A 14,754-nucleotide genomic window follows, 5' to 3' on the forward strand; every position below is an offset into this window, starting at 1 on the left:
TCCAGCAGGCTCTTCTTATGTTCTTATCATGTCTCCTCTGACCCGCCTTTTCTCTAAACTAAAAAGCCCCAAACTTACACAGGACTTCCACGCTTGTGGTTCAGGGCTCATACTGAACCAGACCACCAAGGTCCACCTAGCTCAGTACTGTCTTATGTATTCATTTATTTGCGTATTTACAATCCGCAATGCACCAAGGTGGTATACAACATATATTTAAAAAGCATCGCTCAAAACATACTGATCAGTTAAAAGATAAAATTGATATTGCAAAGGCCTCTCTAAACAATATGGTTTTCAAAAGACATCTGAAAGAAGGCAGGGACAGTTCTTGCCAAACCTCTACGGACAGGGGATTCCCTAGGGCAAGGCCTGCCACACTCAAGGCTTGGTGCTTGATGAAGGCCAGCTGAACCTCAGAGACACGGGAAACCGCCATCAGAGTGCCCCACCAGAGGATCTCAGTGATCGAGTAGGAGCATAAGGAATCAGACGGTCCTTAAGTATCTATAGACTGGCTGCGGCTCTCCAGGTTTTCAAGCAAGGGGTCTCTCCCAACCCTGGAGATGCCGTTGGGGATTGTAACTGGGGCCTTCCTGTAAGGAAAGCAGATGCTTTAACCGCTGAGCTACACCCCTTCTCCTTAAAAGGCAGCTTCCTATGTCACTATGATAATCTCACTCACCAATGACAACTTTTAAGAGCGGACAGACCACCCACAGGTAAAACACTACGGACGGAACTCACGCATCTGGAAGATATTTAGTGTACAGGACCAGTTCTAAAAGTATCTGTAGACAATAGCCTCAGTTACCCAGAAGCCTGCGTCAGATTTTGAGGAACTGTTGAACTCCATGAAACTTACTTCAGAGTAAATATGGCCTTGGCCAGATAGGCGACACAAAAATTAAATTATTATTATTATTACTATTAGGATCAGGCAGCGAGCTCCCACATTTCCTTACATATCTTGAAAAAGGCCCAATGCCTTTTCATGGTATACATATTTAACATCTATATTAAAATACTTCTCAAATTATTTTATCCTGCCATTTCAACCAAGAGAGGCACCACCAGAAGGCAGTTGAAAATCACATTTTTAAAAAGTCAACTAACTGATTAGAAAGCAGGAGACGCCAGGCTGTCATCCTGTCTGCACTGACTTGGGAGTAAGCCCTACTGAACGGAATGGAACTTACTTCTGATTAAACTAGGACTGTACTGTTTGACCTATATTTGTAGTACTAGAACAATCAAGCGTGCCTAAAACTTCCAGCAAACTTTGAGAACCCAAAATATCATGGTTAAACTAATAAGGAGATTTAAAAAAACCTCATTTTTTTTTTGTTCTAGACCTTTTAAATATTTGACACTTTCTAGCTGAAGATGCAATTAACAAGAGCTGTGCGAAATAAAATTGATGGCTTTCCTTTAGCACTCCAGGGAAGCTTTTTTATAAAAAAGTAAGTTTCATTATATATAAAATCCCACCTCTTTACAGAATTTATATATTAAGCTCCACATTCATAGCTGTGTTTTGCTTATGGGAAGTATCAAAATGTCAACCATTGTTTCTATTAAAGGTCTTTAATGATATCGCAGTTTCTGGACCTGTAATGAAAACACGGTGCTTGCCGCAGTTTGTAATGCATCTCATTAAATACATTAATGGCACACGTTTTACTAAAAGGTCAGGTTTAATGTTGGTGGGAGTTTGCCTTTTAAGACAAAAAAACTAGACTTGGTTTAAAGCTACAGCTAATGTAGATCCGCAAACACAGATCTTAAAAGCTGATCACTGGTGAATTAGCAGCATGGTCTGTCACTTGGTTCCTGTAAACACAGGCCTAGTTCACACATCACAGTAAGCCCAATTAAAAGTGCCTTTGATAGGTGAGAGAGAGATTTTTAGGACCCTCTCCAGTTGCAATTGTAATTTGGGTTAAATTGTTTTCATATTGCATTTTATATTATTGTGACCTGCCCCAAGACCTTCTGGTGAAGCGTGGGTAACAACAATTGCAAAGGACATTTTTCTTAATTTGAATCATGAACGCACGTCGCAAAATTTGTCACTGAAATTTTTGATTTCTCTCTCTTTAGAATGGAAAATGCAAGCGCATACGCAGTGTCTTGTTCATAAGGAACAAAGAGACGTTCTTACTGTTTTTGAGCACGTCGGCAAACTCCTGCCCTCCTCTTTTCTTAAATTCCGGGAAGGTGTCTGGCTGGGGAAGCTGGTTGGCCGTCAGGAGGACCTTCTGCAGTTTAATTCGCCCTTCCAAGAGCTGATCCCACAGGGCTTTAGTGAAGTGGGTGGAGGAAGAGAAAAACAAAACAAAAAAAGTCAATTCAGGGAGGGTTTTGCAGCCTGGCCTTCCATAGAGCTAATACCAGTGTGGGGAACCTTCGGCCCTCCCAATGTTGCTGAACTACAACTCCCACCAGCCCTTCAGCAAGCATGGCCAATGGCCCTGGATGATGGGAGCAGTAGCCCAGCAATTCCTTGTACACTAGAGACGATTGTAGCTAAGTAGTATAAACAAAAGAATATGAAATAAAAATATCTGGAGGGCCAAAGGTTCCCCAAACCTGAGCTAATGTATCAAGACACCATCTACTCCCTTTTATCTTGTCCCCCCCTGGAGGAAATGCTGAAATACCACAAGCAATATATGCTCAATTTGGGTAAAATGCAAACGCTTGAGCCCACTCATCATTTAAAAGCTGCTTTCCAGGTCAAGCCTTCCCAAAGCGCCATACCAAGGTCGGCACAGTCGGGTATGTGATAGGGGCACCATACACCACCAAGGGGCCCCACTGCCAAGAGCACCCAGGGCCTGCTTTTCCTCTTCCACATTGCAACGTGATTGCTTGTTCACCTGCCTCTTGCTCCGGCTCAGACAAGAGTGGCAGAGAGGAAGAGGAGTGGTAGATGCCACTGGCTATCCATCAATCCAGCAAGCAAGCCAGCCCTCCCCTCCCCACTTTCCTCAAGTGCTTTTGCTTGGCTGGGATGCATCCTTGAACTGCGATAACGCCTCTTGCTCGCCTGGAATGAGGATGGAGAGATGCGCATGGCAAAACACCCTCTGACTTTGCTGTGGCTGGAATGCAGTCTACCGTAGAAATGCAAGAGTCTCATCTATTGCTCCGCCCACTTTTGCCTCTGGCCCCGCCCACCACTTGCATGTGGCCCCCAGTAAGTCGCCCGGAAGAGAAGAAGCCACCGGTTCACTGGCGTTCCAGCTAAAAATTAAAGCCGCCACTTCAGAGGGAGGCGATTCACACCACGCTGGACTACTTGTGCATCCAGGTGACTTGAAAGCATGAGAGCAGCCCTGCCAGATTGAGCCAGTGGCCCATCTAGACCAGCATCCTGTTCTCACAGTGGCCAAGCAGGTGCTTCTCCTGGGAAGCCCACGAGCAGGACCAGAGCACAACGGCACTCTCCCTTCCTGCAGTTTCCAGCAACTGGGATTTCGAGTCATACTGCCTCTGATAGGGGAGGGAGAACACAGCCAGTGATAACCTCCACAAATTTGTCTAATCCTCTTTTAAAGCCATCCAAGCTGATGGCCATCACTGCCTCTTGCGGGAGCAAATTTCACCATTTAACTATGCGCTGGGTGAAGAATCCTTGCTATGGCTGGCAGGGGATCTCCAGGCACTCAGGCAGAGAGAGATGTCTCTCCCTATCCTTGTTTGATCCCCAGTGGGAGATGCTAGGGCTTGAACCCGGGACCTTCTGATTTCAAGAGAGATGCTCCACCGCTAAGCTACAGTCCCTCCTCCCCATATGAAAAATGGTGCATTCTTTATTTTTAAAAAAGGCACCCAATTCTCTGAAGCGGGAAGGTGCAAAGCAGGAAGGGGTGTAGCTCAGTGGCAGAGCATCCGCTGTGTGTGCAGAAGGTCCCAGGTTCAATCCCCGGCATCTCCAGGTAGGGCTGGGACAGACCCATTTGAAACCCTGGAAGGTTGCTGCCAGTCAGTGTCGACAATACTGAATTAATGAAGGAGGGGGGGACTGAAGGAGACACCTCTTCCCGGAAACCTGGAGATTACTGGAGGGAAGAAGGGTTTTAAACTGTTTTAGGAATGCTTTTCCTTTTGTTGCCGTTAGCTTGTTTTCTTATGTTTGTTGCCCTGGGCAGGATGTACATTTAACAAAGGTCTCTGACTCAAAAAAAGCCTAGGAAAATATGCTGCCCACTGACCTATTTGATTCTTCACAGCTTTTCCTTTCTCTGCTTCTTCAGCCACTTTGTCTTTAGAGAATGTCAACGGCACCCCAAATTCTTTACTCTCCCCAGCATCCCCCATCTCCTCTTCGCTCTCTGCGGTGCTTTCCTCCGAAGACGGTCCATCTTCACTGCCTTCTTCCACATCGTCTTCCTCATCTTTGCTGCCTTCTCCCATACTATCTTCTTCCTCCTCCTCCTCCTCCTCCCATGCCGCCAGTGTGCCTCTAATTTCATCCATCCCCTCTGCAAACTTCTCAAAATCATCAATAGCCTGGAAACTGAAAACGTCTTTCCTCAGTTTCTCCAACGGTTTTTGATCTTCCTCCTGGCTACTGTCAACACTGAAGGGAGCATCCTCCTCTTCGTCATCCTCTTCCACCTCCCCTTCTGTTCCCTCCTCACTTGAAGTTTGTCCATCTAAAACAAAAAGACAACCGGTAACATTCGTCCAATATAGATTGCAACCACCCACTAACCAACCATGGCACTTGAGTACACCAGGAGTGGGGAACTTTTTTTTGCTCCACAGGCCAGATCCTTCTCAGGATCGGTCTCGCGGTGATATTTATTATTTAATTAATTTGTATCCCGCCCTTCCTCCCAGCAAGAGCCCAGGGCAGCTAACAAAGCACTAAAACAGATCTTAAAATACATTAAAACAAAACAGCATTAAAAACTTTTTTTAAAAAAAAAAATAAGGGTTAAAAACATTATTAAAAAACATATTAAGCAATTCTAACACAGATGCAGACTGGGATAGGTCTCAACTTAAAAGGCTTGTTGAAAGAGAAAAGTCTTCAAAAGTCACCGAAAAGATAGCAGAGATGGCGCCTGCCTAATATTCAAAGGGAGGGAGTTCCACAGGGTAGGTGCTGCCACACTAAAGGTCCGTTTCCTATGTTGTGCAGAACAAACCTCCTGATAAGATGGTATCTGCAGGAGGCCCTCACCTGCAGAGCGCAGTGATCGACTGGGTATATAAGGGGTGAGATGGTCTTTCAGGTATCCTGGTCTCGAGCTGTATAGGGCTTTGTACGCCAAAACTAGAACCTTGAACTTGGCCCGGTAGCAAATGGGCAGCTATGATATGGGGACAAGGTGCTTTAAAGTCCTAAAGTCAGGGTTTCAAAGCACCTTTGCAAGGTGCTGCTAAATCGGAGGAGTTTTTCCCCCTTTGTTTTAGCAGAGGATTTCGAAGCAAACCCCTTCGTGAATCTGGAATGGGTTTACACTGAAAGCCCTGCAAAAACAAAGAAAGAAATTTAATTTATTTCTTGTAAACCATTTTATTTATTTATTTTTAAAAGTTATATCCCAAACTTTCTCCCAGATGGAGCCTGGGTTAGCAGGAGTTTCCATGAAAACTTGGAATCCTGTTTGGTTTGCCTGTGTGCACCTCGCTCCCTCCTGAGAACAGGTATGTGCAGCCAACCTGAGCAGAATTTAATCCCACCGCTTATCAGTTGACAAGCAGGGGGCTAAATCATGTTGCACCGGCTGTGCACCCGTTCCCTGCTGGGAACAAGCACGGGCAGCCAGTGCATGATTTCAAACCGCCCCCCCCCCAACCCGGTCGATCAGATAACATCACAAGCGATGCCAGCTGATAGATGGGTGGGCATGGTTTGGAGAAAATGGCCCCACAGGGCAAACAGAACATCCTGGTGGGCTGAAACTGGGCTGAGGGCTGGAGACACCCCACCCATGGAGTACACAGTTAAAGATGAAGTAGAGCACAGTTGGTTTGCAGGCACCCTCAACAGAAGCACTTCGCACAGCAACACGTACAAGTTCAAATCTACATCTGAGTGACTACAGATCTGGCGTGCAGAGACTAATTTTGAGGGTGGGACAAACTTGTTTGTTGCTGTCTTCGTGAAACAAACAGGAGTCTGAATCGCTTCCCAGAGGTCTGCTGAAGACCCTGATCTATCTTGTGGCCTAATGTGTATTTTAAATTGTGGATATTAACATTTTAGTGTCAGTGGTTCTTGTATACAAGGGAAGGCCATGGCTCAGCGGCAGAGCATCCGCCTTGCACACAGATGGTCCCAGTTTCAATCCCCGGCACCTCCAGGTAGGGATGAGAGCGATTCCTGCCTGAAATCGTGGAGAGATGCTGCCAGTCAGTGTAAGCAACACTGAGCTAGATGGGCAAATGATCTGACTCAGTACAAGGCAGCACCCTATGTTCCTAAACCGGTTAATAGTCTATTATAGCACACACACAAATATTACTATTATTACTAATCTTCTCTTGGACAAGCTCCTCCCCAAGAACAGTGAAATGCCCTTGTCATGCAGTATCACTAGGGCACGGAAATTTCAACAGACCTAATGCACACCAAACATTCACAGCCGTTTTATAGCACATGGCATCCCTCAGAAAATCCTGGGAACTGTAGTTTACCCCCTCAGAGAACTACAATTCCCAGCACCCTCCCCCCCAACTGCAGTTCCTAGGATTCCTCCCCCGCCCTGGCATGCCAGGGAAGTCATGTGCTTTAAAAGTGCGGTGTGCATGCAGCCCGAGTTGATCTGGTAGTTCTTGGCTATAAGCTTAACATTAAAATAATAATTATAATAACCCATCTTTTCTAGTGTGGTGTAGTGGCTGAAGTGCTGGATTACGACCTGGGAGACCAGGGTTCGAATCCCCACACAGCCATGAAGCTCACTGGGTGACCTTGGGCCAGTCACTGCCTCTCAGCCTCAGAGGAAGGCAAAGGTAAACCCCCTCTGAATACCACTTACCCTGAAAACCCTATTCATAGGGTCACCATAAGTCGGGATCGACTTGAAAGCAGTCCATTTCCATTTTTCCTTACATGCAGGGATTAACCTGCATGGCGCACATGTGCCTGCAAAGGCCTTCCCTGGTGCCCACAGAGTCTCCCCCCTCCAAGGCTGAAATTAGGCTTAAACGAAGCATTCTGTTGTAGCTAACAGAATACCCTGCAGTGTGTGTTCAGTTGAAGGGCATGTGCGTGAGTGACGCCGACGACAGTTTCTCCCATTTGCAAATGTGCCCATGGGCCCCAAGAAGGCTGACAACCCCTGCTTAAAGATTAGCTCTTACAACGTTTCCCATTTTACAGTGCGCATATTTTCAAAATTTCAGCTCAGAGTTTGGGGACAGCCTCTAAGTTCAGGGAGCCCCTCGCCTCTGGCAGATTGACACCTCAAACTTGCACTTTTCCTGCAGCAGCTGAACTGATTATCAGACCCATTGATTAGCTGACAGCCTTTCCCATTAAATAATGAGATAATGGGTGAACATTACAAGGTGATCAAGCACCCTTACGCACATCTTTATTAAGGAAAGGGGGGGGTGAGAAATCGTAAACAAGGATACAGTCTCCGGGAAATCTATCAGCGTGAAAAAGAGCTGCCAATTTCCTTCTCACCGATTCAAAGTCACCTCTCACAACACGAGAATATCACAGTGAAGTCTAAAGACATAAAGAGCTGCTTTGGAACACACGTTATAGGAACACAGGAAGACACACCAATGGGCCATCTTGTGTTGTCTACACCAGAGGTTCCCAAACTGTGGTTAATGGTCCACCAGTGGTCTGCAAGCTTCATTCAGGTGGTCCGTGGCACGTCCATATTAAATTGGTTTAAACTGGGGAAGGGTATAGCTCAATGGCAGAGCATCTACTTTGCGTGCAGAACATCCCAGGTTCAATCTCTAGCATCTCCAGGTAGGGCTGGGAGAGACTCCTGCCTGAAACCCTAGAGAGCTGCTGCCAGTCAGTGTAGACAACACTGAGCAAGATGGACCAGTGGTCTGACTCAATATAGGACAGCACCCCATGTTCCTAAGTATTCAAATTGATTTTTAATTGTATTTGATTGCTTCTTTGATTTCTTACATTGTTTTATCCTATTACACTTGTAATACAAATTGTAAGACAATCAAATACAATATGCAAGAAATCAAAGAAGCCATAGAAGTACAATTAAAAATCATACAGCACCTAGCACAGTGCATTACAATGGCTACAACAGGCAGAAAAATCATGAAGTGGCCAGCCAAGACCATCAGCAATTTTCAAGCGGTCCAGGGGGGAAAAGGTTTGGAAACCCCTGGTCTACACTGGCTGCCAGCAGCTCTCCAGGATTTCAGGCAGGGGATATTGTCAGGAGATGCCAGGGGTTGAACCAGGACCTTTTGACACTCTACCACTGAGCTATGGCCCTTCCCCAATTGTCAAAAACATTATCAAAAATTCACCTTCCTAAAAGGAGGGCCCTGCTTAGAAGAATGTTGGTGGGGGAGAGGAAGTGAGAGAGAAATTTATGTAGACTTTTCAAGATTTTTTGAAAAAAATCCACATTATTAATGCACTGACCATTGGCCGCACACAAAATATAATAAAATCTATAGAGTAAATCAACAATGCACTTTGCAATTCATAGGAAGGATTGCCTAGAAGATGCAGACTTATCAGCTGTAAGCCAATAGAAGGAAAGTGGATTGGGGAGGAAAGCTATGCAGCTGCGGCCCTGTCAAACAGGATGCGATCCCGTCATACGATAGAAGCAGCTCATGCTTAACCCCCCAAACCAGGAATGGGGAACCTTTGGTCCTCCTGATACTGCTGAACTACAGCTCCCTTCAGGCCCAGCAAATATGGCTGATGGTCTGGAATAATGGAAGTTGTCGTTCAGCAACATCTGGAGGGCCAAAGGTTCTCCATCCAACTCCCATCACCCCTGACCATTGGCTATGCTTGCTGGGTGGGGCTGATGGGAGTTAACATTGACAACACTATAATTTATTGCCCGCCCTTCACACAAAGGTCCCAGGGCAGGTTACAACCATTTCAAAACACATAGTTTAAAAGAGTTAAAAACAACCTAAACAACATCACAGAAAATAGGGTGGGTCCTAAAAATATACATCATGTGCCAAAGGCCAGGGAAAAGAGGTGTGTCTTCAGCATTTGCCAAAAGTTGTACAATAAAGTTCCCAGGTGCGCCTGTGCGGGGAAGTTCCACAGCTTAGGGGCTGCCAGAAAGAATGCCCTCTCCCAGGCCACCAACCCCAAACTTCTGAGGGTGGCAGAACTATCGAAAGGGCCCCGCCTGCTGATCTCAACACCTGAGAAGGTCTGTAGAGAAGGAGGCAGTCTCAGTATTTGGGACCTAAGTCGTTTAGGGCTTTAAACACTGTGAGCACCTTGAACTGGGCCCAGAAACAAACTGGCAACTGGAGTCAACATGTTGTTCCTCTGATCTAGGCATAAAATCTGTCCCCTCTGACCCTTTCATCGCCTTTCTTCCTTTGGGCTGCCTAAGCATGCAGGAAGAGCCTGGCTGGGCCATAATACAGCCCATCTAATTCAACGTGCTGTTTCAGGATGCTCAGAACCTGAGGAGGATGGAGGAAAATGTTGCTATTCCTCATTTGCTCCTAACATTTAGCATTCAGAGGTAGAGTGCTGGCTAGGGGCTGAGCTGTAGCCCCAAAATATCTGAAGGGCATCAGATTGAGAAAGGACCGCCTGACCCCTGATATCACTGCCCAATCAGTGAGACCTTTGGGGGAGTCACTGTCAGTGGTCCCCCATGGCTCAGATGCACGGCTCGTATCCACCAGAAAAAATGTAAATGTACTGCCTTCAAGTCGATTCCGACTTATGGCGACCCTATGGATAGGGTTTTCATGAGGCTGAGAGGCAGTGACTGGCCCAAGGTCACCCAGTCAGCTTCATGGCTATGTGGAGATTCGAACCCTGGTCTCCCAGGTTGTAGTCCAACACCTTAACCACTACACCACACTGGCTGTCCAGAAGCAGTGTGTTTCGTTTTGTGGGCCCGGTTTTACGCAACTCTCTTCTACTTCCCCAGCCCAGCTTAAATCAACAAACCATCAGGGCGATGCACAAGTCAGAGTAACATAAAAATGCCCATCACAAGGACTACCTTTAAGACATCCAAATTTCATGCACTGGAACCATCAAAGAGTTATGTAAATCGCTTGCAGCAGCATAAAAAATAAAATCCCACCAGATGGTATAAAAACATTCTGGGTCTTCAGATCCGTTAGAGACCCTCAAATTGTGAGATATTTTCTCTGCCAGTGGCAAATTCCAAATGTTTTTAAAGCCACAATGACAAATGAAGATCCTGAGAGGTTTTCCACTTTTGCTCAACAGAAATTCCTCCTGCTGCCAACGCTCATGTTGACAGTTCTTTCAAATGGAAGTTTGCCATTTGAGAATTCCATAAATTCAGTAAGGAGAACTGCCTTCCAGTTGAGTCCAGACAGGTCCCCTCCTGACTAAACTTCTGGCACCTACTGAAGACTATTTTTTATTGCAGCAGACATTTTAATTGAATTATGTTTTTACAGTTTTAACTCATTTTTAGTTTCATTGAATCGACTCTCTGGTGCGCCGCTTAGAGACCACTGTAATTAAACAGTATATAAATTGTTAAATATAAATAAAATAAACATGAGACTGTTTGACAAGCAGGGGGGATGCCAAAACAGGGAATGGTGCAGGGTCTCACCTGAGAGTTGAGCCTCTCCCCACATGTCTTCCTCCAAGGCTTTGCGAGACGTAGCCTTCCCAAGATATCGCTTATCGGCATCCGATAGCTCAGAAGAGATTCCCTTACGTATGTGTCCAACAGCAAAGAGGTCATCTTCTAGGTGTCCTTCGTCAAACTTATCAACCACTCTGGCTGCGGTGGCTGCAAAAAGGACCGGGGAGGGAAGAAGAGACAGATTTGGGTTTTTTTGGGTGGGTAGGATTCCAACCCAACCCTCCAAAAGTCCCAGATATTTGCCAAATGGCCCTCAACCGCCATTGGCCTGGTCTGCGTGTCTGCAGACCTTTCAGCTTCTATACAGCAACATGCAAGGTCTTCAGCGGGCAGCACAGACAGACCATATGTTCACCTAGCTCAGTGCTGTCTACATTGAATAGCAACAGGTCTCAAGCAGGATTCCGCCTCAGCCCAGCCAAAAGATCGCAGGGATCAAACCAATGTCCTAATTAAGCCTCTGCCGCTGAGCTAGGGCCCTTTCCCTAATGAAAGGAGGGCATATTTCGCTCCACGAAACCTCAGGGTGCAGGTCACACCTCTGTCACATTTTTACTTCACAAAAGCAAACAGAAAAAAAGTAGGAGTGCAAAGCCTTTTTTCCTATGAGGCACTGAAACAGCCTGACATTTTACCACCAGTAACTCTCTGGCAATTCTACTACAATTACTGGACTCTCTTATGCTCTCAGCCACCAGCGCCACCCTCGCTTCCCAAGACCCATGGAATGGATGAACACACCGAACAGGAATCCTTATTAAATTTGGCGGTCACTTTTATATTCCTTCATGCGGACGGCACCCCATACATAAAATTATAGGGTTAGGGTGGCTCACCTAATCCGAGTAACCTGATTGGCTCAACATCGTTAAGTGCTTTTGTTCCCCCTAATGTGTCTTTGAGAGTTTAATTCCCCATTTATGGACATTTGTGTGCTGGGAGGGGCCAGGGGGAGAGAGAGAAGAGATGGAAATCAAAACAGTCTATGACATTGCCTTTAAATGCTCAAGATGGCAATGGACTGCAGCTGGAGACAAGAGAAAATTGGGAACAAAAAAATGGAAATGGACTGCCTTCAACTCGATCCCATGGCTGCCCTACGAATAGGGTTTTCAAGGTAAGCGGTATTCAGAGGGAGTTTACCCAACTGGTCCTCCCCAATTGGGCTCCTTGGGACTATGCAGCTGGCCCACGGCTGCACAGGTGGCAGGGCACATATCCCCTGAGGCATTCGCTGTGGGGGTGATCTTTAGCTGGCCCTTGATGCCCAGGAGACACGAGCAGGGATTTGAACTCACAGGCTCTGGACTCCCAGCCAGGCTCTCCTCCCCACTGTAGAAATTTCTCAACATTTAATTGCAAAGGTAAGGGCCATAGCTCAGTGGCAGAGCACCTGCCTTGCATGCAGAAGGTCCCAGATTCAATCCTTGGGACTTCTTCCAGGAGGGCTTGGAGAGACCTTTGTCTGATATGCTAGAGATCCGCCGCCAGTCAGTGTAAACAATACTGAGCTGGATAGGCCAACGGTTTGACTTGATATGAAGCACCTTCCTATGTCCCTATGTAAGTTGTGAAGGTTTCTCGCAGCTTTTAAGCAAGGAATGAAACGCACAAGAGAAAATAAAGGTGCACCCTGGCTATTTGTTTTCCAGGGAGGCCCAGAGCAGACATAACATTACTGGTTTCTCAGCCATGAGTAAGAAACTGTCCACAGTTTGTGCAATCCATTCCTCTTGTCAGTGTTCACTGTAGTTTGACATTAGACTAACAGCTAGCCATGGTTAGCATCTAGCCCAGATGTGAAACCAGTTTGCTAACCAATGGCTGGCACCCTGAACAGGAGCATTCCACAAGCAGCGACTTTTTGCTGTAGGTCCCACATGTTTGAGCATCAATTCCACTTTCAGGCTTCAGGAAGCTGCCTTATACCAAGTCAGGCCCATTGGCCCATCCAGCTCAGTATTGTCTACACTGACTGGCAGCAACTATTCAAGGTGTCAGACCGGGAATCTCTCCCAGCTCTGCCTCGAGGTGCTAGGGATTGATCCTGGGAACTTCCACCTGCAGGACAAATGCTCCACTCTATTGAGCTACAGCCCTTCCCTTAAGATAGCGGAGACATACTACCAGCCTTCCCCTCCAGACATCTTCCTCCTAGTTCTACTGCATTGGTGGAAAAGTGTGTCCAGAAGAGGCACATACACACACCTTCCCTCCTCCCCACACATGTGAATGCAAGTGTGCCAGGATTTTTGCTGCTAAAACCCAGCAGCACACAGCCATTCCCAAAAAGATACATGTGTTTCAGCAGCCATGGGAAAATGTCCCTGGACATGTAGCACCACACTCACTCAAGCACACATACATACATGTGTGTTCAGGATCCCTTCTGTCAGCTTGCTAAAACCCACACTATTATTAGTATTAGTAATAACAACAACAACAATAATTTACATCCCGCCTTTCTCCCAGAGGTGGGACTCAAGGCAGCTTACAAAAATGAAAATAAATACAGCTAAGAATATAAATAAAGCATACAGACGTTATAATTAAAACTAAACATAAAATTAAAGCCATTTAAAACATAGGGATTAAAAAAAACACAAAAGCCAAGCCAGTAAAAACAGATATATCTATTTATTTATCTATCTATCCCACCCTTTCTTCCAGTAGGAGCTCAGGGTTAATAACCCTTACAATCAGTTCCCAACAGCCTGTTGAAACAGAAAAGTCTTCACCTGCCTAGAGAACGACAGCAGGGGGGCCAGAAGGACACAAGCACTCTTTCACCAGCTTGCCAAATACCGCATTGTGCACACACACGCCTAGGGCCGCTTCCACCAGCTTGCTAAAAGCGACCTGTGTTCACACACACACACACACACGTGCCCAGAGACCAGACACAAACATGTGCCCCCGGGACACTTCCACTAGCTTGCTAAAAACCACCAGGTACCCTCGCACACACACACACTATGGTCTGAAGTTAAGCAGGGTCAGGTGTGGTCAGTGCCTGGATCGGAGACCGCCTGGGAACCACATGTCAGCCGCCTATCATGGGGGGAAAACGCGGGGTAAAAACGTAATAAATAAATAAATTTCACGTGCCCAGGGTCCCTTCCACCAGCTTACTAAAATGCACACCATACACGTGTCCAGGGACATCTCCAGAAGCTGGCCCAAAACACGAACAAGCGCGTCCAGTGTCCCTTCCGCCACCTCGGTAGAAACTCCACAGGACGGACCAACCGACCCACACGCACGTGTGTGTGTGTCTAGGAACGCCTCCCCCACCGTTTCCGCCCCTTCTACGAGAGGGAGCCCTGGCCCCAAGCAGCCCCGCCGCGTCCCCCTCACCGTCCTCGGGGTCGTCCTCGGGGTCGTCCTCGGGGTCGTGCTGGGCGCGAGGCAGCGGGTTGAGCAGCCGCTCCAACTCCTCGGTTAAGGGCGCCGCCATCTCGCGCCTCGCCCGCCCAGGAAAAGGAGGAAGCTGAGGGGCGGGGCATCGTGAGGAAGGGGCGGGGCCTGCTTTCTCTCATGGATGATTGGGTGTTAGAACAAATTAAGGCAGAACTATCACTGGAAGGTAAAATGATGAGGCAGCATCTAGCGCAGCGCTTTACAATTGCTGCAACGGACAGAAAAAATCATTAAGGAGTCCTTCAAGACCCTCAGCGACTTTAAAGTGACCCATGGAGGTGGGGAAGCTTGGGAACCACTGGCTTATGCCATAATAAATGGGTTAGTTTTTTAAATGCTGCAATGCTTTTTGTTGCTTTTGCTAACACAAGCACCCCTCTGCAAAAGTTGTCTGTGGCAATGTATTTTGTGGTGGTTCTAATCTGGAGATAGGGCGGGATATAAATCAAATACATAAATAAGCGTGTACCCACCGACCTGGGACTGGGAGTGAGCCCATTTGAATTCAGTGGGACTCAGTTCTGGG

General features: G+C 46.8%; 1 protein-coding gene across 3 annotated transcripts in view; it reads right to left on the minus strand.

Moving 5' to 3' along the window:
* The window catches only part of AATF (apoptosis antagonizing transcription factor), a 109,505-nt gene extending 95,208 nt beyond the window's left edge, over positions 1-14,297 (minus strand). For all 3 annotated transcript variants that reach the window (XR_009759838.1, XR_009759837.1, XM_061604848.1), the window contains exons 1-4: positions 14,166-14,297; positions 10,773-10,955; positions 4,221-4,664; positions 2,165-2,302 (exon numbers count right to left, since the gene is read on the minus strand). Coding sequence is in view for 1 of the 3 variants with exons in the window: in XM_061604848.1 (XP_061460832.1) it covers positions 2,165-2,302; positions 4,221-4,664; positions 10,773-10,955; positions 14,166-14,265 (865 nt within the window). In the remaining 2 variants the exon portion in view is untranslated. The remainder of the gene's footprint in view (positions 1-2,164; positions 2,303-4,220; positions 4,665-10,772; positions 10,956-14,165) is intronic.
* Positions 14,298-14,754: the final 457 nt, after the last annotated feature.

The sequence above is a fragment of the Rhineura floridana genome, chromosome 21, assembly GCF_030035675.1.
Source record: "Rhineura floridana isolate rRhiFlo1 chromosome 21, rRhiFlo1.hap2, whole genome shotgun sequence".
In the NCBI taxonomy this organism is placed as follows: domain Eukaryota; kingdom Metazoa; phylum Chordata; class Lepidosauria; order Squamata; family Rhineuridae; genus Rhineura; species Rhineura floridana.